At 44.7% G+C, this 27667-nt stretch overlaps 1 protein-coding gene across 3 annotated transcripts in view; it reads right to left on the reverse strand.

The window, feature by feature from the left end:
* The window catches only part of LOC139234883 (dual specificity protein phosphatase 13A-like), a 39266-nt gene extending 20809 nt beyond the window's left edge, over positions 1–18457 (reverse strand). The window contains exons 1-3 of one of the 3 annotated variants that reach the window (XM_070865716.1): positions 18163–18457; positions 10518–10735; positions 1968–2587 (exon numbers count right to left, since the gene is read on the reverse strand). In XM_070865716.1, the coding sequence (XP_070721817.1) occupies positions 2388–2587; positions 10518–10735; positions 18163–18329 (585 nt within the window). In that variant the 5' untranslated portion in view covers positions 18330–18457 and the 3' untranslated portion in view covers positions 1968–2387. Of the gene's footprint in view, positions 1–1967; positions 2588–10517; positions 10736–18162 lie in introns of those variants that run through there. The other 2 variants (XM_070865714.1, XM_070865715.1) reach the window with 2 other exon arrangements.
* Positions 18458–27667: the final 9210 nt, after the last annotated feature.

The raw sequence follows: 27667 nt of genomic DNA on the forward strand, positions 1-27667 counted from the left end.
TTTTTTTAGTGATGTTGGTCGAGGGATTTATTTTGGCCAGACCTCCCCTGCTCTTCCTACAAAGAGTACCATGAGACCTTTTACTTCCACCAGAGAGGGAGACAGTACCTCGGTTTAAAGGCCCATCCGCAAAGTGTCAGTGGGTAGCACTTTCGCCTCTGAGTCAGAAAGTTGTGGGTTCAAGTCCCACTCCAGAGACTTGAGCACAAAAATCTAGGCTGACACTCCCAGTGCAGTGCTGAGGGAGTGCTGCACTGTCGGAGTTGCTGTCTTTCGGATGAGACATTAAACCGAGGCCCCATCTGCTCTCTCAGGTGGACGTAAAAGATCCCATGGCACTATTTTGCAGAAGAGCAGGGGAGGTATCCCCGGTGTCCTGGGCCAATATTTAGCCCTCAATCAAAATCACAAAAACAGATTATCTGGTCATTATCACATTGCTGTTTGTGGGAGCTTGCTGTGTGCAAATTGGCTGCCATGTTTCCCACATTACAACAGTGACTACGCTCCAAAAGTACTTCATTGGCTTTAAGGCGTTTTGGGACTTCTGGTGGTCGTGAAAGGTGCTATATAAATGCAATTATTTCTTTCTTTTTGCTTTTATCGAACAAAACACCCAGTACTCCAGGATTATCCGAAGGATGGCGCCTCTGACAGTGCAGCACTCCCCCAGCACGGGAGTGTCCGCCTAGATTTTGTGCTCAAGTCTCTGGAGTGGGACTTGAACCCACAACCTTCTGACTCAGAGGCAAGGGTGCTACCCACTGAGATATGGCTGACCACTGCTATCAGTGAAGGACTCCTTCTCAAAGTATTCGTATTTCCCTCCCCAAATTTCTCAATGGTAATGTATAGATGCTGGAAGCTTTCCCGTACCTTGCTGTTCTTCATGTGGGAGTGTCAACGGATTTGGGAGGAGGGAGAAGGGGGGCCCTGCATAAAGGCTTGGGTCGGGGGTCAGTATGTTTGTGGGATGGGCTCCCAGGAATCCCACTGGGAGCCCATAGCCAGCAAGTTACGTTCTGACAGTGCTGGAACAGGAGCAACGCTACTATACTTGTAGAGGAGGAACAATTTAAAGAGGGCAGAGAAACCCCCAAAATGAAAGAGGAACAGGTCCCAGCCAAGGCCTAAAAAGGTAAGGGTGTCCGGCCTACTGGGACAGAAAGGGGCCCAGTACAGGTCCACCTTCTCTCAAAAGGGGCTTCACCAGCAATGAATTACTTTTGAAGTGTCGTCACTATTGTCTGTGGACAAATGCGACAGCCAGTTTGTGCACAGCAAGGTCCCACATACAGCAATGAGATAAATGAGCTGTCTTGTCTCCTACATGGTTACTGCTTGTACAATTACAAGGTGTGCCTCCAGAGGGCACTGCAGTGGGAGACTTGTAGTTTACCTGTACAGGTGTGCCAGGCCGGGTAGAAAAGGCAGGCCACCAGGTGTGATTCTCAGTCTGGAGTTATCAATAAAGGACTAAGGTCATACAGTTCAAGTACAACACATTGCCTTGTGGAGTCATTATCAGAGTATCTAAAGACATAACATGAGCAGATCATGTTTTTTGAAGTGTTTGTTGGCTGAGTCATCAATGCTGGCTATCAGTGGAACTCCCCTACTCTGAGAGGACAGGTGGAGCCTCAGTTTAGTGTATTGTTCAAAATAAATGGCACTTCCAACACTGCAGCACCCCTTCCGTACTGCACTGAAGTGTTAGCCGAGATTATGTGCTCAAATCTCTGGAATGGGGCTTGAACCCACAATCTTCCAAGTCAGAGGCATAAATACTACCTCTGAGCCTTAAAACCAAATCTTCATTGAAACCAATAGTCTGAGCTGTTTGAGTGACAACAAACCATCGTGGATATGTGGCATTGAGGTAGATACAGAAAGCATTCAACAAGTGACCTAGCGCCATAATCTATGAATGACAATGTCCCAAATGGAATGTGACAGTTCATGTGGTAAGCTGAATATTTATTCATCTTTTCTGAGAGGCTGTACGAAATTACCTATTACATTTAAATAGAATATTAAACAATCTGTTCAGGCGACAGGCCTGTGTGGCTGATAAGCCGAGGATATGATAATGTGCTGATCATTGCTGCTAAATTGATGTCGAGGGAGGCCATTTTATGTCATGTCGCTGCGGTAATGGTGAAATAAGAAGTAAAAATGTTTACAAATGGGATGAAAGTTAATTTTGACTGAGATAAGAATCAAAGTGAATCTGTATCTCTGCTAACAATACAGCGGGGTTTTAAGCTGTTTCAGCTATGGCCACACAGCCGTGGGGCTGTTGTGGTGAATGCTAGCAATGCTTCACACGAGAATGAATAAGTATTGCCCGAGCCATGGTGACAGTTCGTAGTCAGTGAGGGGGAACATCAAACTTTCCTCTCGTTTTGTAATTTTATGTCAAAGTTCCGTAACTGCCTTAAAAACCCGCGATTGGGGAAAATACGGCGATGTGTGGTCACTGTCTTGACTGCGTCAAGCAGTGAGAGGCGATGATATGTCATCAGGTAGGCCAGTACCAAGGAGGCAGATCTGCTGAATCCAAAAGCGCAATGCACGAAGACCTTTCCTGGGGGGGAAAAAGCTGTGTTTAACCTTCTGGACCATTTCATTTTGCACATTGTACCATCTTTTGTCATTTGCATTTACATGTCTTAGCACGGCATGGCAGATCAAAACTTATTAGTAATGATACACCTACATTTTGTGCCATAAGCCACAAAGTATAAAATACAGGAAATGACATCACAATCACATGGCTGAATGCCAAGTACTTCCTGTGCAATAACCCATTAACTTAAAGCAGAATGATCCCCCAATGGAACATCCTGTGAGTAATTGGCGGAAGGGTCGAGAACCAGAGGACACAGAGTTAAGGTGATTGGCAATAGAACCAAAGGCGATAGGAGGAAAAGCTTTTATGCAGCGAGCGGTTAGGATCTGGAACGCACGGCCTGAAAGGGTGCTGGAGGCAGATTCAATCGTGGCTTTCAAAAGGGAATTGGATAAGTACCCGAAGGAAAAAAAATTGCAGGGCTACGGGGAAAGGGCGGGGGAGTGGGACTGGCTGAGGTGCTCTTGCAGAGAGCGGGCACGGGCTCGAGGGGCCGAATGGCCTCCTGCTGTGCTGTAACCATTCTGTGATACTACAGGCCAGGAGGGGGCCAGGTTTTATCGCCAATCTGAGCTGCAGTGAGGATGATATAATCGGCTGAGCTGCTGAAGGAGTATATCACCAGACCCTGCCTGCAAGCAGAGGGCAGTCAGGCTGAGGTTGGCTGGCCCCACCTCCTGCTCAAGAGCTCGACCGTGCTTGCCCATGAATAATGGCCACTTGGGCAACATACCAGAGGGCAAGCAGTGCCTGTGGAACTAACCCAGCCAAAGGTAAAACCTTCAGGGGACAAGGAATGGACAGCAAAATCAGTGTGGAAAAAATAACATCAGGATCTGGTCTGTGAAATCCTGCGGATGCTGCTCTAGTGCGCCCTCTGCTGGCCAGGCCTAGAAGGTGATTCAAAGCCACATTTCAATTGCTTTTAACCAGTGTCTCATGTTTATCGATATATATATATATATATATATATATTTAAACCTTGGCCCTGAAAATCCATGGCCAGATACGCCAGGTCCAGACTTAACGGTAAATCTTCTGGATGGCCTAACGGGGGGAAAAATCTCCACTCGTGCCTTATAAATCCATGAGTGTCGGAGCGGGCAGAGCCTGGGGATGCGATTCCCTTTGTCAGAAGTTCCTGCAACCCCGGCCCTTAGTCAGACCCGGTGTATGGTTAGTGGAGGAGTGCCAAAGATACGGCGGGACATTGGGACAACTTCCCCGGTCTTGGTCAAATCGTGCCTTGGGATCTTTTACAGCTACCTGAACAGGCAGACGGGACTCAGTTTAACATCACACCTGAAAGATGACACCTCTGACACCACAGTGCTCTGTCAATACTGCACCAAACTGTCAGCCTGGATAATTTGCTCAAGTGCCAGAGTGGAATCCACGACCTTTTGACTCGGGGGCAAGAATGCTACCACTGAGCCATGGCTGAGAAAGTGTGGCACATCCTCAGAAGTGTACATCACACGTGCGACGAATTGGCGAAAAAGTTTAGTCATAAATTGGCAACACAACAGGATTGAACTGGTCGGAGCCCGACCAATCAAAAGCAACCGTGAAATACACCAATCAAAAAGGCATGAAAGCTGCAAAGCAAGAGTCAACAGTCAACAAACAGCCACCAATAAAATAATTAGCGAAGTGGGCAGTGAAATCGCGCAAAATATTTTTTCAAAACCTTTTTGGCCACCATCTTGTTGGGTCATTTACCTCAGGATAGAATAACAGTAAGATACCTAAACAAACTCTCACATCATCATTCAGTTTGCTGAGACAACTCTTCTGTGTTTGTAAGATTTTCCTGAATATTTCCATTTGGACTCCTCCCTTTGTGAGAAGTCTCGGGCTTGCGTTTTGCTGAATTCCCCGAGTCTCTTGAGTGAAGAGATACAATCATGTAGCAGACGCTCAGAATGTACTAGTGGATGAGAAATCCCAGCATGTAGCTTAAGGCTGCCTCTCTGTATTACAGGACATAGCTGTAATGTATGCACCGGTGAGGATGCTCACAGATTGGTCAAGCTGTTGAGTTGTGAGTGGCTTAGCCAGTCACGTGATGGCCACAAGACTCAATAAAAGTTGGGTTCAGGGGATCTACGATGAGGCAGGTGGTTGTGAGCCTGGTGGATGAACTGGTAATATGTAGTGTGATTGTTAAACCTTTGCTAGTAAACCAACTAGTTCTTAATAGCAATGTGTTGCTCTGAATTCTTAAGCAAAGAACCCACAAAGCAAATACATTACAATAGCAACATAGGAACAGGAGTAGGCCATTCAGCCCTTCAAGCCTGTTCTGCCATTCAATGAGATCATAGAGAGTAGGATTAGGGATTTATAAACAGGAATTCCTGGCTCACTCTCTCAATGGCCATTCTTGCTGTTAACCTTGAGATCCACTGGTGTATTTTTCTGTACTCCTCCTCCTTGCTGGGGTTTGCCCTTCGACCCCTGACCTGCCCTGCTGTGCACCATTTTCTGGCTCAGAAAGAGACCATGTGTAAGCATCACAACTCCACTCCAACACAGATCACCCAATGTGTGATTTAGGATCAGAGCATTCAAGCATTCCGCTGCTAAAGTGCAGGAGTGTGTAACTTGTGTAACCCTTTCAGTCCGCAACATATCATTGCTGCCCTTTCCTGAGATCCATTAGATTCCCATTGTTCTTAACCAGATCCTCAAATCCATTGGTGGTCAGACTGGCTTTTGTGGTTTGTTTGTTTTTGAAGCATGATTGCTGAAATCAATCTGAAGCTGCGTTCTTTTGGCGAGGAACTTTCTATACAGGACGGAAACAATCGGCTTTATTCTCTTTTTTAATACTTAAATAAAAAAGTGACACAGAAGTTTCCAGGGGTAATAATGTGGCTCCTGTAGTGAGGCGGACACGTCCCAAAACCTTTCTCTGCCGTAGTTGAACGACGTGTAATTTTTACATCCAATTTTTAACAAAGTGCTACAGCGTCAAAGTGCAAAAATCTGTTTGCGTCACCGCACTAACATTAACTATTGGCTCGTTGTGCATTGAGTGAGATTTAATTGTGCCTATAATTCTTTGATGAAATCTCTAACTTGATTTTTAGTTGTGACATGTAGAAATATGGAGCTTTGTGCGTGCGATGTACCCGGTCTTCGGTGGGGTTTGTAGGTTTCCCATCTTCTGATTGTTTCCACTTGTGGCCAAGAGCATAACTAGAGACCTTCAATATAAGATAGTCACCAAGAAATGCAATAGGGAATTCAGAAGACACTTCTTTACCCAAAGAGTGGTCAGAATATGGAACTCGCTAACACAGGGAGTGGTTGAGGCGAATAGTATCGATGCATTTAAGGGGAGGCTATACAAGCATGTGAGGGAGTAGTGGACAGAGATTTATGCAGATAGATTTAGATAAGGAAAGACAGGAGGAGGCTGGTTGGGCTGAATGGCCTGTATATTCTATGTGATCCTGTGTAATCCTATGATTGAATCAAAGTAGATTCTGCGGAGGAAACTAAGCTCTTTTTAAGAATATAAGGCATTTATTAATATTAGTTTATGGATTTTGGAATAAATTCCAAATAAAATGGAGATAATATTTTCAAAGTGCTGAACTTGTGCGAACTTTAGTAAGTCGCCTTGTCGCTAACAAACTGGGCATCGGACAAGCAAAGGAGAAATGTCAGAACACCCAAATAAAGAACTTGTGTGTGGCAATCCTTACTATCTCTACCTGACATAAGAACATTTCTAAAATAAGTCACAAGTATAGGAGATACATTCTTCACAGTCCGATGTGCCTCTTATTCCCTCTACAGGCAGTTGTGTGAATAATATTACTTGCTTTTAAAATGTATTGGACAGGCAAATGTCAAGTTGAAATAACCTCTGCTGATCTAGATGTAATTGCCTCAAAAGATGCCACGCCAAGGTACCCATAGAAACCAACGCACATGGAGATGACTACATTTCTGGAGGGGAAGAGCGGGGAGAAATGAAGATTGGCTCAATTTAGGGCTGAGAAAAGAAACATTTTCAACCAAGTCCGGACGCAATGCCTGGTTGGTGTTCCCTTGTCTGCTTTGCATAGCTTTTTGAGTGAGATACACACGCAAGCAACGTCCAGTGCAATACATTGTGAATGCCACCTGACTTAACTCTGGGAGTTGGTTAGCGGTGAGGCCAAGTGTTAAATTGTTTTTGTTTAATGTATTCATACAGAGCATGACTCACTAATCGCGTGTGAATGACAATGCTGGAGTAGAAGCTTTGTGATCCAAATACTGGGCTGCAGAAATAGAAAAGAAGTATTGAACAAAGTGAGTTATTCACAAGGGAATTAACTCATCAACAATCTGTCTGGATAATCCTGTTTCTCAAAACAGCACAGCCATTCCAGAAATAAACTTTCTCACAGTTTCTGCACATATTGAGGAATTGTCCCATCTGTGCTTGTGTTTTTAAAGAAAAGAAAGACGTGCATTTATATAGTGCCTTTCACAACCTTAGGACGTCCCAAAGCGCTTTACAGCCAATTAAGTACTTTTTGAAGTGTAGTCCCTGTTGTAATGTGGGAAACGCAGCAACCAATTTGCGCACAGCAAGCTCCCACAAAAAGCAATGTGATAATGACCAGATAATCAGTTTTAGTGATGCTGATTGAGGGATAAATATTGATCAGGACACTGGGGATAACTCCCCTGCTCTTCTTCAAAATAGTGTCATGGAGACTTTTACATCCACCTGAAAGACGGCACCTCCGACAGTGCAGCACTCCCTCAGCGCTGCACTAGAGTGTCAGCCTAGATTGTTTGTACTCTGGAGTGGGACTTGAACCCACAACCTTCTGACTCAGAGGCTTCTTTCTTTAGTCTTTAGTTCAAAGGACCACTGAGGTAATCCAAAATGTTCACAGTCAGGTGTCAATTCCTGATGTACCCTAACATTGCAATGGCTTCAGATGGCTTGCTGTGAATATTATTCATAAATATACAGAAAGGCAGTAGCAAACCCCATTCAGCTAGCAGTTTATAGAAGCCAATTTAATTTATTTTACGCTTTGGCCCAGCTAATATTTTATAGCAGAAGTTAAAATATTAAATTTCCTGTGAATTAAACGTAGATTAACCTCAAGCCCAGCACATCCATCATACAAAAAAATCCTGCAGAACTTAATTTTGTGCATGATAAATGTAAACCATTCCCACTCCCCTCCTGTAACAGCGCAACCTCAACTCTCCATGACCATTGTCACAAAGAATTCACCAGTTCTCATATCAAGCATTTTTCTGAAAAGTCATTAAGAACGGTTCAGTAGTTTTATAGAATCATAGCACAGTAGAGACACTGAAGAAGAGGGGACTAGTGGATCGGAATCACTGGTGTCACTCTCCTCACAGGCCAATGACTCCTTTAAACAAGATTGCCATGGTGGTACCTTTGAGGCTAAGCGTGTCAAACTGGAGCCCGTCATGGTGTAAAGCGTCGGCCTGGGACTTTTTCTATAAATATGAATGCTTAATTGTAACAGCACAGAAGGAGGCCACTTGGCCCATCGACTCTCGAAGAGCGATCCAGTCAGTCCCACTCCCCCCGCTCTTTCCCCATATCCCTGCAACTTTCCTTCAAGTATTTATCCAGTTCCCTTTTGAAGGCAACTATTGAATCTGTATCCACCACCCTATCAGGCCGCGCATTCCAAGTCCTAACCTCTCGTTGTGTAGAAAGGTTTTTTTCCTCATGTTGCCTCTGGTTCTTTTACCAATCACCTTAAATCTGTGCCTCTGGTTATCGACCCTTCAGCCATGGAAAACAGTTTCTCTTTAGTTACTCCATCTAAACCCTTCATGATTTGAAACACTTTGGCTTGTCCCCTATTGTCCAGCTGTTTGATCATTCCTACTGTTCCTTTAGGTGTTTTGAGTTACTGCAGTGGTGCATTAAGCTTTGCTGCATCACTGATGAATTTACTCATCTGAATGTTCTGTGTGTCCAGAGGCCGCTGTTCACGAGCAGACCTTCCTGTTTCGACACATTGGTACACATCAGAGATCAGTCTTGATTGTTTGGGCTTTCAATTAGCTAAATAATAACGAGCGTCATTTGGGACAATGAAAGTCCAATTTTATTTTGGAGCTTGCCCATCTCCAGCTGGGCAAATGGTGCTCTTTTGGAAAAGAAGGAGATTAGATTAAAAAAACAAGAGACCCAGTGAGAACAATGGACTAATTTTGGAAATGACTGAAAGCTTGGGGGGCTTTAACCTCTGGGATGCAGATTCAAACTCAGGTAGTGGATGAACTGATCGTTTCTTTCTTTTCGATGAAACCCAGGTCCAATGGGATTTTCTCCAGCCAATTAAGCACCCAAAGTCTGAAATGCAACATTGTTGTGCTACAGGCATGGCCAGGTCAATCTTTGATGCAGGAAGACTTGTTGAACTTAGAAGGTTCTTGCACTCCCGAACGTGCACTTCCAGAAGAAATCACCAAACATTGATCAGGATTTGTAACCCTGATCGACTTCCCAGTCCTAACCCAAGGTGGTGAAGCCAAATATAGAGCCCCTGATAGATGAGAAAATTCAGTATTGACTGAGTAAGGCAGTGAGTACATGGGCTATATAGACTGAGCATTGAACCTAGAGTTTTTCTGGTTTGTGTAGTTCAGTTAATCATTACCTTAATCAGCAGGGTTATTGGGGGAACATTATAGATATAGAAACATAGAAACATAGAAAATAGGTGCAGGAGTAGGCCATTCGGCCCTTCGAGCCTGCACTGCCATTCAATAAGATCATGGCTGATCATTCACCTCAGTACCCCTTTCCTACTTTCTCTCCTAACCCCTTGATCCCTTTAGCTGTAAGGGCCACATCTAACTCCCTCTTGAATATATCCAACAAACTGACATCAACAACTCTCTGCGGTAGGGAATTCCACAGGTTAACAACTCTCTGAGTGAAGAAGTTTCTCCTCATCTCAGTCCTAAATGGCTTACCCCTTATCCTTAGACTGTGTCTCCTGGTTCTGGACTTCCCCAACATCGTATCTAACCTGTCCAGTCCTGTCAGAATTTTATATGTTTCTATGAGATCCCCTCTCATCCTTCTAAACTCCAGTGAATAAAGGCCCAGTCAATCCAGTCTCTTCTCATATGTCAGTCCAGCCATCCCTGGAATCAGTCTGGTGAACCTTCGTTGCACTCCCTCAATAGCAAGAATGTCCTTCCTCAAATTAGGAGACCAAAACTGAACAATACTCCAGGTGAGGACTCAGCAAGGCCCTGTACAACTACAGTATGACCTCCCCCTGCTCATATACTCAGAATTAGGATTTTTCATTTTCAGGTACTGTAATATATGCGCCTGCGAGTAGGCTCACAGGTTGATGGAGCTGTTGAGTTGGGAGCGGCTTAGCCAGTCACGTGATCATCACAAGACTCAATAAAACCCCAGCCAGTTGGGTTTGGGGGATCCACGATGAGGCAGGTGGTTGTGAGCCTGGTGGATGAACTGGTAATGTGTAGTGTGATTGTTAAACCTTTTGCAAATAAACCAACTAGTTCTTGATAGCAATGTTTTGCTGTGAATTCTTAAGCAAAAAACCCATGAAGCAAATACATTACAGGGACAATCACTAGTCTGGGCCGAGTTACCAACTCTTAGCTGGGATGCTGCAACTGGCCTCAGCAGTTATGAGCAAGGGGATTGGGGAAGGGAGGAAATCAGCTTGTGACCTTCCTGATGATCCCTGCTGGGAAATGTCTGGTGAGAGCAGGATGGAGTTCAGCTGCAATACATACGATGGTCAGAAAGCCTGTTTTGCTTTTTGTAATGCAATGAATTATCAAGACAGCTTATAGGTGTATTTGAAATGATAGAATCGTTTCTTACCTCCCATAATATCAAGTGCCCGATGTATATATTCACTTGCAGAATAAAAATAGGCAGCAATGTCAAAATGTGGTACGTCACTGGCTGCTATACCATAATAATCCATACTGCAACCATAGAAATCTTGGCATCCACTGGATGCAATCTGTTTGTGTGCCGCATTTAACACGTGAGTGATTCCCAACTTCCACAGGCGGAATCTGTCGTGGGCTACCGTCCTAATGAGGCAAGAGATATCAGAAAATATTACGACTGTACAATCATATTTACAATGCAATGTTTCCTGCAGCTTGGTGACGTTTTGTGCATTTGTGAAGGAGGTCAGTTGTGAAAATGGCACACATTTCCATTTTGGACATAGTGTCAGCATCAAACTCTCCCTCGTCAGGTACTGCATGCCCAGAAGCAAAGTAATATTCCCTTTACTCTCACCAGCCCATGTTACAAAATACCCTTCACTGCACCAGTGAGAATTTTTCTGTTTCTCACGTCATAATATTTTGCTGCCTCTCTGACTCAGTGTCAAGTTATACTAAACGCTCAACAGTTTAGTACAGTGGACACACGGCCACACAGAACTGATTTAAAACTGTCAAACCATCACCACATCAGCCTGGCTTGAATCAAGTCAGGTCTGGGAGTCAAAACGACTGTCCTAACTTATTCTACCTTCCCAACACACGTTAAAAAAAATTAATTCACTGGATGTGGGCATTGCTGGCAAGCCCAGCATTTATTGCCCATCCCTAATTGCCCTTGAGAAGGTGGTGGTGAGCCGCCTTCTTGAACTGCTGCAGTCCGTGAGGTGAAGGTACTCCCACAGCGCTGTTAGGGAGGGAGTTCTAGGTGATAGAGGTGCTGCCAAAAAAGCCTTGATGAGTTACTGCAGTGCAACTTGTAGATGGTACGCACTGCAGTAATGGTGCTTCAGTGTTGGAGGGAGTGAATGTTGACGGTGGTGGATGGGGTGCCAATCAAGCGGGCTGCTTTGTCCTGGATGGTGTCGAGTTTCTGGAGTATTGTTGGAGCTGCACTCATCCAGGGATGACTTGTGTATTGGAGATGGTGGAAAAGCTTTGGGGAGTCGGGAGGTGAGACACTCGCTGCAGAATACCCAGCCTCTGAACATGTGATTGAAAGTGTTTAGTGTATGTTTCAGATCTTCGAACCAATGACACAGTTACTTTATTGAAACATATGTTTGAAGCCTCCTGATTGTGGTTCAGTTGGTTGAGCAGCAGGCCAGCTATTTTACATCGACTGTTTTATTGATTGTTACTTTAGGATCCTGGTGTTCCCTTACTCACATTGACACACATTGATTGCAAGTGATACACTGGTAATTACTTGAGGGACCTCAGGGAATCACACCTCTGCTTATCTCTGCAACTCCTAGTTAAGAATTCCTGAAATATAACTCTTCGAGCATTGCGATGTTCAGTCCAGTGTAACACAATTGTTCAGGCTGATGCCTGGAGCGATACAAACATCAGTTTCATCCTCACCCCACCGTTTTCCTTCCTCCATCCTGCCAACTTCAGGGGGGAACATGTGTTGATCTGATCGAGAGGTGGGGGCGGGAGGCATTTAACTCTCCTCGCTCGGCGGGAATGAAGCTGGCGGCCAGATAAAAGGGAGTCGCTTCACTTCCTGCTCCATTGCCGCCGATCCCCGAGTTTAAAGCCGCTGGTTTTACCGCGGACGACGTGCCTGTGGGACTCGGACCAACGCCTCATGCATAAATGCCTAGCGTGGGTCTAGAACATTGGAAGGACCCCGATTGCATTGGACCTGGGGCCCGAGCAGGGGAGGTCACTGGGCCTGTACCACCAAGCTGCCTCAGGTTGTGGAGAGGACCAAGAGGCCCTCCAAGGTCAGTGTGAAATGTGGCAATTGGCCACCAGGCGAGTGAGTGTGACAAGCGCTGACTCAACTTTCTGATTCTCCCCTTTTTTCCTTGGAAGCAAAAGCGTGGGGCCTGCTCAGCTTCTTCCCACAGGACCTCCCAACAGAGCTTGGGGAATGGCGAGGCAGAAACCAAGACCTGACGTGCTGTGCCATCTGGACGGGACAGTGGTCTGGCATTGTGTTGAAGAACCTGCTCATCGCTGACTGAATTTTCAGGATCATGACAACGTTCTCATTGAAATGTTTATAGATTGCATAGAATATACAGCATGGAAACGGGCCAGTCAGCTCAACTGGTCTTTGACTTTACAATCTCTTTTGTTACTTGTGGTGTTCAGGTATGTAAATACTTCAACACTTTTCTCAAAGGAAAATTTTGAGCTATTTATATTTTCACTGGTGTAATATAATACCAGACAATGTGAAAGTAAATGCAGTCATAGAAAACACTCCTTTAATTCAACAACCTTTCCATGCAAGATAGACTACATTTAGCTGCTTTTATACTGATCTTTAGTTCCGATAGCCCAAGTTTCCCACAACCAATAGCTGGATGAAAATCGAACTCTAAATTCAATTCAACTACCAGCTAGGAAGACTTATTTTTTGACTGGGACTTAGTACCTGCCTGCCGACCCTGGCCACTAAAGTGCTACTTGGGTGGTTCCTATTTTATAAACCAGTGAGCCTTTCTAATGACGTGTTTCCAGAGGCATTTTGTGAATCTTAATCCAGGCAATCATGACAGACACAATTGCAGTCATCTCCCAGAACTGCCTGTGACCAATCTACTGTTGAAGAGCTGGTTGGCTGTGAATTGTGGACACATAAGAACATAAGAAATAGGAACAGGAGTAGGCTACCTGACCCCTCGAGCCTGCTCCGCCATTTAATAAGATCATGGCTGATCTGATCATGGACTCAACTCCACTTCCCTGCCTGTTTCCCATAACCCATCGCACTGATCTTCAAATTGGGAAATCCTTATTTACAAGCAAAGGCGAAGACTGGTGAGGGTAGGGAGGATGAGGCCCCCTTGCCTCATGAAGGCTATTGCCCCTCTTGGCAGAACACTGAACATCACATTCAATCTTTACTATTATGACTTTACCTTTACATAAGAATATAAGAAATAGGAACAGGAGTAGGCCATACGGCCCCTTGAGCCTGCTCCGCCATTCATGGCTGATCTGATCATGGACTCAGCTCCACTTCCCTGCCCGCTCCACATAACCCCTTATCCTATTATCGTTCAAGAAATTGTCTATTTCTGTCTTAAATTTATTCACTGTCCCGGTTCATGAGGAATGGTTGAGTAGTTGAGCCTCTACTCATTGGAATTCAGAAGAATGAGAGGCGATCTTATCGAAACATATAAGCTTATGAGGAGCCTTGAGAAGGTGAATGCAGGGAGAATGTTTCCACTGATGGGGGAGACTAGAACTAGAGGGCATGATCTTAGAATAAGGGGCCACCCATTTAAAACAGAGATGAGGAGGAATTTCTTCACCCAGAGAGTGGTGAACCTGTGGAATTCTCTACCACAGAAAGTTGTTGAGGCCAATTCACTAACTATATTCAAAAAGGGAGTTAGATAACATCCTTACTACTAGGGGGAATCAAGGTGTATGGTGAGAAAGCAGGAATAGGGTACTGAAGTTGCATGTTCAGCCATGAACTCATTGATGGCAGTATAGGCTAGAAGGGCCGAATGGCCTACTCCTGCACCTATTTTCTATGTTTCTATGTTTCATAAGTCAACCCCCTCATCCCCGGAATCAACCTAGTGCCTCCAAAGCAAGTATATCCTTTCGTATATATGGAAACCAAAACTGCACGCAGTATTCCAGGTGTGGCCTCACCAATACTTTGTATAGCTGTAGCATGACTTCCCTGCTTTTATACTCCATCCCCTTTGCAATAAAGGCCAAGATACAATTGGCCTTCCTGATCACTTGCTGTACCTGCATACTATCCTTTTGTGTTTCATGCACAAGTACCCCCAGGTCCCGCTGTACTGTGGCACTTTGCAAACTTTCTCCATTTAAATAGTAACTTGCTCTTTGATTTTTTTTCTGCCAAGTGCATTACATAGAAACATAGAAACATAGAAAATAGGTGCAGGAGTAGGCCATTCGGCCCTTCTAGCCTGCACCGCCATTCAATGAGTTCATGGCTGAACATTCAACTTCAATACCCCATTCCTGCTTTCTCGTCATACCCCTTGATCCCCCTAGTAGTAAGGACCTCATCTAACTCCTTTTTGAATATATTTAGTGAATTGGCCTCAACAACTTTCTGTGGTAGAGAATTCCACAGGTTCACCACTCTCTGGGTGAAGAAGTTCCTCCGCATCTCGGTCCTAAATGGCTTACCCCTTATCCTTAGACTGTGACCTCTGGTTCTGGACTTCCCCAACATTGGGAACATTCTTCCTGCATCTAACCTGTCTAACCCCATCAGAATTTTAAATGTTTCTATGAGGTCCCCTCTCATTCTTCTGAACTCCAGTGAATACAAGCCCAGTTGATCCAGTCTTTCTTGATAGGTCAGTCCCGCCATCCCGGGAATCAGTCTGGTGAACCTTCGCTGCACTCCCTCAATAGCAAGAATGTCCTTCCTCAGGTTAGGAGACCAAAACTGTACACAATACTCCAGGTGTGGCCTCACCAATGCCCTGTACAACTGTAGCAACACCTCCCTGCCCCTGTACTCAAACCCCCTTGCTATGAAGGCCAACATGCCATTTGCTTTCTTAACCGCCTGCTGCACCTGCATGCCAACCTTCAATGACTGATGTACCATGACACCCAGGTCTCTTTGCACCTGCCCTTTTCCTAATCTGTCACCATTCAGATAATAGTCTGTCTCTCTGTTTTTACCACCAAAGTGGATAACCTCACATTTATCCACATTATACTTCATCTGCCATGCATTTGCCCACTCACCTAACCTATCCAAGTCGCTCTGCAGCCTCACAGCATCCTCCTCGCAGCTCACACTGCCACCCAACTTAGTGTCATCCGCAAATTTGGAGATACTACATTTAATCCCCTCATCTAAATCATTAATGTACAGTGTAAACAGCTGGGGCCCCAGCACAGAACCTTGCGGTACCCCACTAATCACTGCCTGCCATTCTGAAAAGTACCCATTTACTCCTACTCTTTGCTTCCTGTCTGACAACCAGTTCTCAATCCATGTCAGTACACTACCCCCAATCCCATGTGCTCTAACTTTGCACATCAATCTCTTGTGTGGGACCTTGTCGAACGCCTTCTGAAAGTCCAAATATACCACATCAACTGGTTCTCCCTTATCCACTCTACTGGAAACATCCTCAAAAAATTCCAGAAGATTTGTCAAGCATGATTTCCCTTTCACAAATCCATGCTGACTTGGACCTATCATGTCACCTCTTTCCAAATGCACTGCTATGACATCCTTAATAATTGATTCCATCATTTTACCCACTACCGATGTCAGGCTGACCGGTCTATAATTCCCTGTTTTCTCTCTCCCTCCTTTTTTAAAAAGTGGGGTTACATTGGCTACCCTCCACTCCATAGGAACTGATCCAGAGTCAATGGAATGTTGGAAAATGACTGTCAACGCATCCACTATTTCCAAGGCCACCTCCTTAAGTACTCTGGGATGCAGTCCATCAGGCCCTGGGGATTTATCGGCCTTCAATCCCATCAATTTCCCCAACACAATTTCCCGGCTAATAAGGATTTCCCTCAGTTCCTCCTCCTTACTAGACCCCCCGACCCCTTTTATAACCGGAAGGTTGTTCGTGTCCTCCTTCGTGAATACCGAACCAAAGTACTTGTTCAATTGGTCCGCCATTTCTTTGTTCCCCGTTATGACTTCCCCTGATTCTGACTGCAGGGGACCTACGTTTGTCTTTACTAACCTTTTTCTCTTTACATATCTATAGAAACTTTTGCAATCCGTCTTAATGTTCCCTGCAAGCTTCTTCTCATACTCCATTTTCCCTGCCCTAATCAAACCCTTTGTCCTCCTCTGCTGAGTTCTAAATTTCTCCCAGTCCCCAGGTTCGCTGCTATTTCTGGCCAATTTGTATGCCACTTCCTTGGCTTTAATACTATCCCTGATTTCCCTTGATAGCCACACACTTTCCAACATTACCTCACACTTTCCAACATTATACTCCATCTGCCAAGTTATTTTATTATTATATTTCTCATCTATATGCTGCCCCTTGGCGATATCATCCGAAAACACGGAGTCAGTTTCCACATGTACGCTGACAACACTCAGCTCTACCTCTCCACCACTTCTGTCGACCCCTGCTTGGTATCTAAATTGTCAGATTGCTTGTCCGACATCCAGTACTGGATGAGCAGAAATGTTCACGAATGAAATATTGGGAAGCCATTATCTTTGGTCCCCGCCACAAACTGCGTTCCCTAACCACTGACTCCATCCCTCTCCTTAGCATCACTCTGAGAGTGAACAAGACTGTTCGCAACCTAGGTGTCATATTTGACCCTGAAATGATTTTCCAGTCACATGTCCGTGGCATAACTAAAACCGCCTTTTTCCACCTCCATCACATCGTCCACCTCTGCCCTTGCCTCAGCTCTTCTGCTGCTGAAACCCTCATTCATGCCTTTGTTACCTCTAGACTCGACGATTCCAACTCACTCCTGGCTGGCCTCCCACATTCTACACGACGTAAATGCGAGGTCATCCAAAACTCAGCAACCCGAGTACCAACCCACATCAAGTCACGATCACCCATCACCCCTGTGCTTTCTGACCTACATTGGCTTCCGGTTAAACAACGGCTCGATTTCAAAATTCTCATCCTTGTTCACAAATCCCTCCGTGGCCTGGCCCCTCCCTATCTCTGTAAATCTTTCTCGGCCTCACAACCCCACAAGATATCTGCACTCCTCAAATTCTGCCTTCTTGAACATCCCTCATTATAACTGTTCAACCATCGGTGGTCGTGCCTTCAGCTGTTGGGGCTCTAATCTCTGGAACTCCCTCCCTGAACCTCTCCGCCTCTCTACCTCGCTCTCCTCTTTTAAGATGCTCCTTAAAACCCACCTCTTTAACCAAACTTTTAGTCATCAGCCGTAATTTCTTCTTTTGTGGCTTGGTATCAAATTTACCTGTCTTGTCTTGTAACACTGCTGTGAAGCACCGTGGGACGTTTTACTACATTAAAGGCGCTATATAAATAAAATTTATTAATATTATTATTTTTATTCCTCCTCAATAGGAATCCCTTTACCAATCATCAACTTGCCAGGAAGTGTGTGACTGGCACAGATTGACTTGCCTTGATATTTTCTCTGCCCTTTTTAGCCTCAACATGAGAAAATACTGTGAATCCTGTGATCGAGTGAAATGGCCAACATTTGATTCCAAAAAATTAAACACGCTTAAAGTCCTTTGGCTCCATTCTTTTTTTCTTTGCATTACAGCTGCGAAAAAAAAGCACGCATCAGGTCTGGGTGGTTTATAAAAAGATTAAGCCACCCGTGTTGTGAGAACTCTGAAGGTTCAATGGAAGCTTAAGCTGCTCCACCAGCTTACACTGAACACAGCTTAAACTGTATTGAGTGATTAGACGCTCTTAAGAGATTTTCGCTTCTTTATCCGGCCCACCCCACGCTCACAACTTTTATCTAATCAGTGTTTCGCAAAACACACCAACACTGGCCTAGTCATGACTATTCCTGCTGTTTGAAGATGCACTTACATGTCTCCTATGTATAGATTGGGCCAGACTTCGTCAATGCGGCTGAGAGGAACTCTGTTGTTGCGCAAGATTCCCTCCAACTCTGCAACTGTGGGAGGACTGGCCCCTGGGCTGGGGTTTTTGGAAAAAGCAGGATTGCCACTGTTTTGAGTTGCTTCGTCTGACATCACTGGACTATGGGTTTGCCTTTTGTTACTTTTGTGGTTCAGGAAGACTGTTTGCTGCCGACTGTGGACCGTCCCTGCTAGCCTTGGCCCAGCTCCACACAATGTGATGATTCTGAACAGGTGCAAATCCAGATCCTGCTAAACAACTCTGCGTTTTGATTCGGTGTCGACACAGGCCTGACCACGGGTTTCGAAGTAAAATGATGTTCAATTAAAGTTTTTTTAAAAAAAAGGAACAAATTCTCACAAAAAGTTTGTCTTTTCAGTTCGGAAATTATTGGGAACACAACATTGGGGCAAAGTCATCTCAGAAAGAAACTCTGGCCCAGAAATTCCTCTCGGGCAGTGGTGCACAGCACGAGGTATCGGATTGGCCACCTGTTATACGCAGCGCCCGATATTCAGCTCCATTGCACTCAACATTCCACAGCATGTGAGGAAACCCAGACTTCCGGGTTTGCCAACTGAAACGCCAAGCCCTCCGGCTCGGAAAACCTGCCCAATATGGGGCCCATTAATGTCTCTTTAAGTTACGTTTCTTGAGCTCAATCTTCCCGGGTCGAATCCAAATTCCTCTTACACTAGCTGATTGGTATTACATAAGAACATAAGAAATAGGAGCAGGAGTAGGCCACCTGGTCCCTCGAGCCTGCTCCGCCATTCAATAAGATCATGGCTAACCTGATCTTGGCCTCAACTCCCAGCCCATAACCCTTGACTCCCTTATCAATCAGAAATCTGTCTATCTTCAGCTTAAATATATTCAATGACCTTAAACATATTCAATGATATTCCTTAGTTGCTTACAAGTTTATTCTCAAAATGTCTTTTCATGGCATTTTTAGCAAGACATCTTGCTCACAGACAACTTGATGTAGATTTCTGAGCTACCGTGTACATGATTCCATGGTCCTATTAGTATGGATGAAGCTGACTCAACCTTCAATTGTTAAATGTGGATTCTTTTCCCTCAATCTGGTTCAGCGAATTCACTGAGTCAAATACCGTTACTGCTTATAACAAAGCAAGCTTTTATTTTAAAGCACCGGCCGGGGACTTTATCAGACAGAAGGAATGCTTTCTTGATAGATCACACCCACTTCCTACGGACAAAGTGACGTTACATTGTAAAGGCACGACGGTTATACATTTTCGGTAAAAGATAACAAGATACAATTAGAGTGACATCCTAGTTCAGCCTATCCCCTTTGATCCCTCTTTCCCTTTGTCCACTCATAAGCCGACCTCAGTATGGTCTGTTTTTACACAAAGACCCATTATTCTTCTTCTGTTAATGTTTCAGGTTAGTGGTATGATCTAATAAGACCTTGAAGTTATTTTGCAAGCAGTGTCAGTATTGTAACATTTGCAGTCTCCAGTCTGAGATTTTTATGGCTATTCCTCCATGAATCCTTTGTTCACTTTCACTGTCTCTATATTTTCCCACATTCTCAACTTCAATGTCTCTATACATTTTCAAACATTCACATTCCCCCCTTTTATCATTCCATGATAACCCTGGTGACTATTCCAGGAGTATCGCATTCAGCCATTTGCACTCTCTTTCCTGATCCTCCTTGCCGAGTAGGTCTTTAGTTTGTTGGATCATAACCCGGGAGCCCCTGGCCACAAGAGGGTTTGCTAACCTTGCCATCATGACTTTACAACAAAGGTTAAAGCAACCAATAATCAAGCAACAGGTAATTATTACTATGATGAGAATAATCGCTCCATGCATTAGATACGATCCCCAAGATCCACTTAACAACCAATCAAACCAGCCTACTCCTCCTGCAGGGGTGGTTAACTTCTTTACCTCCCTTTTTATGTGAACAGCGAGATTGGTTATGTTTTTTGAATTATCGGGGATGTAAGTGCAACATTCAGATCCTATCAGGGCACATGTTCCCCCTTTCTCAGCTAACAGATAATCGAGGGCCATTCGGTTTTGTAATGCCACGGTCCGTATGGCTATCATTTCGGCCGTGATGTCTCCAGAGCTTCAGCAGTATGGTTAGCTATCTGTTCCAATACCCACTCTAGGTTCTGTATTTCATCCATGATGCGTGCTATCCCGAATGGGAACATCATGACCCCAAAGAACCCTTCGGCAGGGGTGAGGGCTCGCCTGTGTCGGCTGGAGGCATGTGCTTCCGCCAGGGTAAGTATTTGCCGCACAAACGGAACCACATATCCCAAATAGCAGGACCCTGTCCATCGCCTAGGTAACCAGGGGTATGCCCTATGCCCGCACACAAAATACGTGCCGTTATACGCTGCCTCTATGTATATTGTGTTGGGGTCCCAAGACTGTGCCCACAGACCTCCACCTGTGTTATTCGGAAGCTGATAGAGGATAGTGACTCGTGCACCCGTTGTGATGTTGAGGTTGTTTGGGCAATCGTTGTACCCTATGATATATCCCTGTCTGCTGGTGTCATTTCGGGTTAAACATATGTTCCCGGTTGGCTTCCCGATCCCCGAGGTATTGGTCAGGACTAAGAATGGGGGTTCCTTTTTACGGTCATAGGTTGGTTGGTACCATCCCTGGAACGTTTGACTAATGGGGTCTCCAGCACTCTCCCACTTGGTGACCTCCCCGTGGTCGTTCACGTGGTAACGGTATGATACTCCTGGTCTCCGTGATCCCTCTTTTGACCCGCCTTTCATCTCTCGTATTTGCATTGGCCCCCCCTCCTCTCATGATAGTCTGGCTCTGAATCCATCTGACAGTCTCAGTTAGGGTCAGTGGAACGGGGCGCAAAGGAATTCTCCCTTTGGAATGTATAGGGAATGTGAACGCACCCAGCATCTAGAAAAGTTCCCATTTTGCGCATAAACATAAGACATGTACAAAAAGGTGTTTACATGGAGCTCTCGCCTCTGTCTCCCCTCCCATGCGCCGCACCTGTCGTATATCAACACTATTATACAGACTGTGGCACACAGACACCGTTTCATCTTATTGCTTGGAATCAAATAAATAGTCCGATTATTTTGCTGATTAAAAGAGTTCAGTTTTGCCGTCTCTCTTCTCAGGTCACTGTCGGTGTAGCTGGCTGTCTATCACTACGGGTAAAAGTTCAAACTGGTCTCCTTGGGACCCACGTTCCAATTAGGACGCCGATGGCCTTGTTCAGCTATGGAGAAGAGGAAATCTGGAACAGAAACAGGAATTAGAATAACCAGTAAAATAGGTTTGTTAGAGGGTGGTGAGCTTGCAGTGGTGCAGGTGAACCCAGGCACTTTTCCCCTCAATCTTGGCTGCAGTGGGGGTAGGGAGTAACACCTGAAAAGGCCCCTCCCATCGTGGCTCTAATCCCTTCTGAATCCATTTCTTAATCAGGACATACTTCCCTGGTGCCACAAGGGACAATTCGGGTAAAATTGGGAGGTCGAGGTGAGCATCTTGAACCTGGTTGTGGGCTATTCGCAGAGCCTGAGTCAGAGAAAGAACATAGGTGGTCATCAGTCGAGCTGGGATACCATATCTAGGAACAATTTCCCTCATTAACACCTTAACAACAGTTTGAGCCTTATTGTCCAGGGTAGGGTAGGCTTCAATCCATTTGCTAAACACATCTACTATTACTAACACATATTTGTAACACTGAACTCTTTGCAACTCAATGTAGTCCAACTGCAATGTCTCAAAGGGACCTTCAGGTAGGGGCGTCTTACCCCAATCACAGGGGACTCCCTTCCCTGGATTATGCTGCTGGCAAACCAGGCAACGACTACTGATGTTCTGGGCCAATGCCTGGAGTCTAAGGTGCCACCAAGTAGCCAAAAGTGTGTCACTTGTGGTCCTTGCTCCACAATGAGTAGCAAAATGCATACATTCAATAACCCATAGAGCCAACTCGTCAGACATGCAAGTCTGTTCCGCGGGAGTGGTCCAGAGTTTAGAAACATCGTCATAAGTACATCCATAATTTTTCCACAACAGTTTATCTTTTTCAGGAGCGTCCTCCTGTGCTTTTATAACATCTTGGATGGTTGGCATTGGTTTTTCCGAGGCTAACTTATCCTTTGCAGGACTTTTAGTCTGACTCATCATTCTGGGCACTACCATTTGTTGTCCACAAGAGGCCTGTTTGGCCTCTTTGTCAGCACAGTGGTTCCCTATATCAACCGGGGATTTTCCGGTGTGTGGGCGGTACATTTAACAATGGCAATGCGCTTGGGGAGCATGAGGGCTTGTAACAAGTCAGATACTAGTTGCCTATGGGATATCTCATTCCCCTGTGGGATTAGTTCAGCTTGTTGGGCGGAATAGGCGGTTTCAAAGGCGGCAGATTCCAAGACCTGATTCTCCTGGTTTACTATGGCGTATCCTGAAATTCGTGCACCTTCTGGATCAATAGAAGAGCTTCCGTCAACATACATAATACAGTCTGGGTCCTCCATTGGTACATCAACTAAATCCTCCCTGACCGATGTGGCCTCTTGAATTAAAGATAAACAGTCATGACTGGGTGTGGCTCAGTAAGAAAACAGGCCAGATTAATGGCAGTACAGTGCCGAAAGGTCAGTTTAGGATTATTTAGTAGCTAGATCTCATATCTGCTTTGCCTGGCCATGGTAAGGTGTTGAGTCTGCAGTTGACACAGGAGGGCAGCTACGGAGTGAGAGGTGTATACAACAATATCCTGCTGGAGGGTAAGGTTGGCAGCAGATTGAAGGCTATTGTAGATGGCGGTTAATAATTGAGTACATACAGGGTGCCCCAAGGCAATGGGGTCTATTTTGGAAGAGTAGTAGGCAACAGGCCTCTACTTATCCCTGTGTTTCTGAGTTAAGACAGTGGTAGCACAGTCTTTCAGGATTGTACAATACAGTTGAAAGGGCCGGTCATGGAGGGGCCGGCCCAAAGCCGGAGCTTGCAGCAGGGCTGTCTTTAGTTCCTTAAAGGCTTGGACGTCTGCGGTTTTTATTTTAAAGCTGCCTTCCTTGTTTGTATACGGTGTGAGGTGCTTAGTCATCAGGGCGACATTAGGGATCCAGGATCTACAGTAATTGATCATCCCCAACCACTGTCGCATTTGTTTAGCCATGCTAGGGACTGGAAACTGGCAAATCGGTTCGTCATCCGGGGAGGTTCCCTGTACAATCAAGCTACGTAGTCAATACGAATAATCGGGGGACGGTTGGCCAAAGGGGTTGTTCTGGGAGAAGTTAGTGTAAGATCCCCGTCCTCTCCCCCCTTGCCCCCCTCCTCTTCCTCCTCTTCCTCCTGTTCCTCTTTTGTGCCGATGGGAGGGACACTCTCGACTCCAATGTCCTTCTTGCTAACAATTAAAGCATCTATCTCGTCTTCCCCAGCCCTGACCTCTTCCCATACCAGGTCGGGGACAATAGGGCGGTCCGTAATTAGCAGGGTCCGGGCCATTTGGGTGTTTGGTATAACCGTATCCCTGTTTATCCACCCAACCCTGCACGCAATACTGCGGTTCCATCTGGTATCCCCTTGGGTCGGGTTTTGGTCCTTCCACCCGAGGCGGCTCTTCCTTTCTAGTCACGTATTCAGTCTTGACCCGGGTTGGGGGCGCACCTCCCCCTGCTCCTTTCTTTTCCTGCCAATAATATTTAACCGCCCTTTCCATCTGGGCTTTACTGTTATCTGCCCAATTCATATTATTTGTCCGGATAGCGTGAGCAACCGAATAGGGCAGGCACTGAAGTAGGATAGCGCAGAATTGAGGTGAATCCTCTCCCGCCCTGAAGGCATTATCTCCTGATTGACCTCCGTATATTTCAATGAATCGTTCCATGAACTCGTCGGCAGTTTCGTCTCGTTTGGGTTTAGTTTCTAATACTGCTGCCATACTGATGGGCTTCTGAAGGGTCGTGCCGAGGGTATTAAAGACAGCGTTTAAGCGGTCCTGGGCATTGTTAGGGTGAGCAGCCACCAATGCATTATGGGTTGCACGTCCTAGGTGAGTTAGAAATCGGGCATGCTCAGTTGGGCTCAGGGTCTGCTGTACCAGGGCCCACAGGTCCCTTGATTCTGCATTATAAACTGCAATGGTAATTCGAAGATGATCTATAAACTTGACAGGTTCTCTCTTTCGATCTGGCTTAGTGGCCAGAATTTCGTTCGGTTTCCAAGGCACATAGACATCTATGGTGGGGTAGTTCGGAGCTGTCTGACTGCGCAGCACCTCCGCATCCCGATCGGCGGGAGTGTTTGTTTTTGCCTTTCACGACTGGTAGTCTGACTCATCTTTTATCCATGCATGTCGAGGTCACTCCGTGAAATCGGAGGTCAGGGTTAAGTTGGGTTTGTGCATCTCTTTCAGCTTATTTATCTTAGCCTTTTAACTCTTCAATTTGTTTTGTTTGAGTATCTATTTCTTTATTGTATCAGGCAAGTATTATTACATAAGCTAGTTCTGTTTTTATTTTTATTCTGACTATCGCACCATTTCCTCTGTTAGGTGAGTCTTTTTTCTATTAAGAAATCCAAATTAATAATGTTCAGTATGAAACGGCTGTCAATGGAAAGGGTTAACTCCTTTACAGGTTTGTAAGAAGACCTGATGTCATTACGTGACTTCACGTAACCATCTGAAAAAAAAGTCTTCGCATCAGGAAAGGCAGCATTTGATTAAACTCCAATTTTTTTTAAACTTCTAATTCAAGTACTTGCCAAAGATATATATATTTTTTAAATTGATTTAAAACGAGACCACACATTTTTAATAGCTATTTGTTTACTGAAATTCAATTTCGTCATCAGCCTCGGTCAATGCAAAGCCAACCATTTGACTACGTAGTCTATCGATACCTTTCTCAGAGGTCCCAGTGGAACTCTTAGTACGTTTCTCGTGCGCGCATTCTTTCTTTAAGACATCTACGGTTTTTAATATGTCCTCCTTCTGTCAATGAAAGCCCTAATTTAATGGAGTTTTCCTGCCAACTCGACAGAAGTGATGCATTTTTTCAAATTGCAGTGGAACTTTTCTCATAATTTAAAATCTCAGAACATTTTTTTTCCTTTCAGCACCTATTTAGTACGTTACGTCTTTATTTCCCCGTCTTTTCCATAACTAGAGGGAAGTCTGGCACGTAGGCTGAGGGCTGCTTTTCGTTATCTCAATTGTTCCAACCTCAAGGTCGTGTTATACTGTCTCTTCTAAGCTGCAGATTTAATATAATAATCATTTTTTTGAATCCTTTTGAATCCATCTCAGTATTTTGCTGTGCCTTCTCTGAATATCTCAAAATCCCAATTCAAACTTTGTAATTTCAATCTTTATTTAAAACTTTTTTGAGCTTAGAAGCCATTTTTTTAAGACATTCTTTATCTCATTCCGAGACTAAATTTATGTCTTTCAATCCAATGTAATCAATCATTGCATGTTTTCTTTCGACAAGTAAGTGAGCATGTCAAATAAATTCTTTTTTAACCACCGGGACCATGTATTTTTTAAAATCTTTTACTCAACAAATCTATCCTTTGTGCATTTCCCGGCTCCGTAACTTATCATCCGAATATATGTAATTCAATAAGGTTCACACTCTTAAACTTCCCACATACAGGACAACACTACGAAGGGTTAAAAAAACTTTCACTCGGTTTGAAAAAGAGGGTGGAGCTAAAACACACCACAACTCCCCGGTTTTCCAAACAGGCTTTCTTATCCTCAGTCAAAATCACACAAGCATTTCTCATTTTAAAACAGACGTTCACAAGAGTCTCTCTTTCCTATTAATTGTATTGGCCGGCTCTATTTTTGGATCCATGACCTTTCAGGGAATTCGTAGTTTTATCTAAATTACCATCCTCGCGTCGCCCCGCGTTGGATCAGGGTCCTAATTAGTCCCGATTGTCCCCACGTCGCCCCGTGGTGGTTTAAGTTATCTTATCCAGAGCCTAGGCGAACCAAGTGATATACAAGATCGACGCCGTACCTGAAATAAGTACAATTTTAAATTTACACAGTCCCACGTAGTCCCGCGGCTTAATTTTACGTAATTCCCTAACCTCCGCATCTCCCACGCGGTTCGCGCGATTCTCTATCCCTCCGTGTCGCCGCACGGTTTTCCTGTTCGCGTCGCCGCGCGATTTCTATCCCTCCGTGTCGCCGCACAGTTTGCTTCGCCGCACAATTAATTTGTTCCAGGTTCCAGATTTACCTATCCTAACCTATCCTTCCGAGTCGCCGCTCGGTTTGTGTCGGCGCGCAATTTCCCTATCTTTCCCGATTCTAAATTTGAAAGGTATTCACCAGATTGTCCTGGATCTCGTTCAAACGCTACCTGAGAACCAGCGAGTGGCTAAACTTTCCTCAGATTTTTGAAACCGGAGGAAACTAGAGCAGCATTGAAATTATACTCACTTCAGTGGCCACTTTCCTCTCGTCTCGTCCAAGGCTAGTCTGGCTCTTAATTCGCAAGTTTTCGGCAGTCGTCCGTTGAGATCCCACTTCTGACACCAAATGTTAAATGCGGATTCTTTTCCCTCAATCTGGTTCAGCGAATTCACTGAGTCGAATACCGTTACTGCTTATAACAAAACAAGCTTTTATTTTAAAGCACCAGCCGGGGACTTTATCAGACAGAGGAATGCTTTCTTGATAGATCGCACCCACTTCCTACAGACAAAGTGACGTTACATTGTAAAGGCACGACGGTTATACATTTTCGGTAAAAGATAACAAGATGCAATTAGAGTGACATCCTAGTTCAACCTATCCCCTTTGATCCCTCTTTCCCTTTGTCCACTCATGAGCCGACCTCAGTATGGTCTGTTTTTACACAAAGACCCATTATTCTTCTTCAGTTAATGTTTCAGGTTAGTGGTATGATCTAATAAGATCTTGAAGTTATTTTGCAAGCTGTGTCAGTATTGTAACATTTGCAGTCTCCAGTCTGAGATTTTTATGGCTATTCCTCCATGAATCCTTTGTTCGCTTTCACTGTCTCTATATTTTCCCACATTCTCAACTTCAATGTCTCTATACATTTTCAAACATTCACACAATCACCTGCTTTCCACTTTCTTAACTTTGTTAAAGTAAGCGAGTTCTTCTTATCTTTCCTGTCCCGAGGTATCCAGACCATTCTTTAATTACATTTTAACAGGGTTATTAACAGACAGTACCATACATGGACCTTCTCAAGGTAATGAGAATGATAAGGATGCCAGGTGGAATCTTACTCTGCAGAATGATGATTCAGACAGAGAATTGAATCCTCAGTCTACATCTGTGTGCTGTGTCTTTATTTTACCGGAGTCGGCGTTCTATATTTTAACCTTTTTCACCCAATAATAAGAAAGAAAAAAGAACGACTTGCATTTATACCTGCGACTTTCACAACTGCAGGTCGTC

Source organism: Pristiophorus japonicus, chromosome 22, assembly GCF_044704955.1.
Source record: "Pristiophorus japonicus isolate sPriJap1 chromosome 22, sPriJap1.hap1, whole genome shotgun sequence".
Classification (NCBI taxonomy): Eukaryota; Metazoa; Chordata; class Chondrichthyes; family Pristiophoridae; genus Pristiophorus; species Pristiophorus japonicus.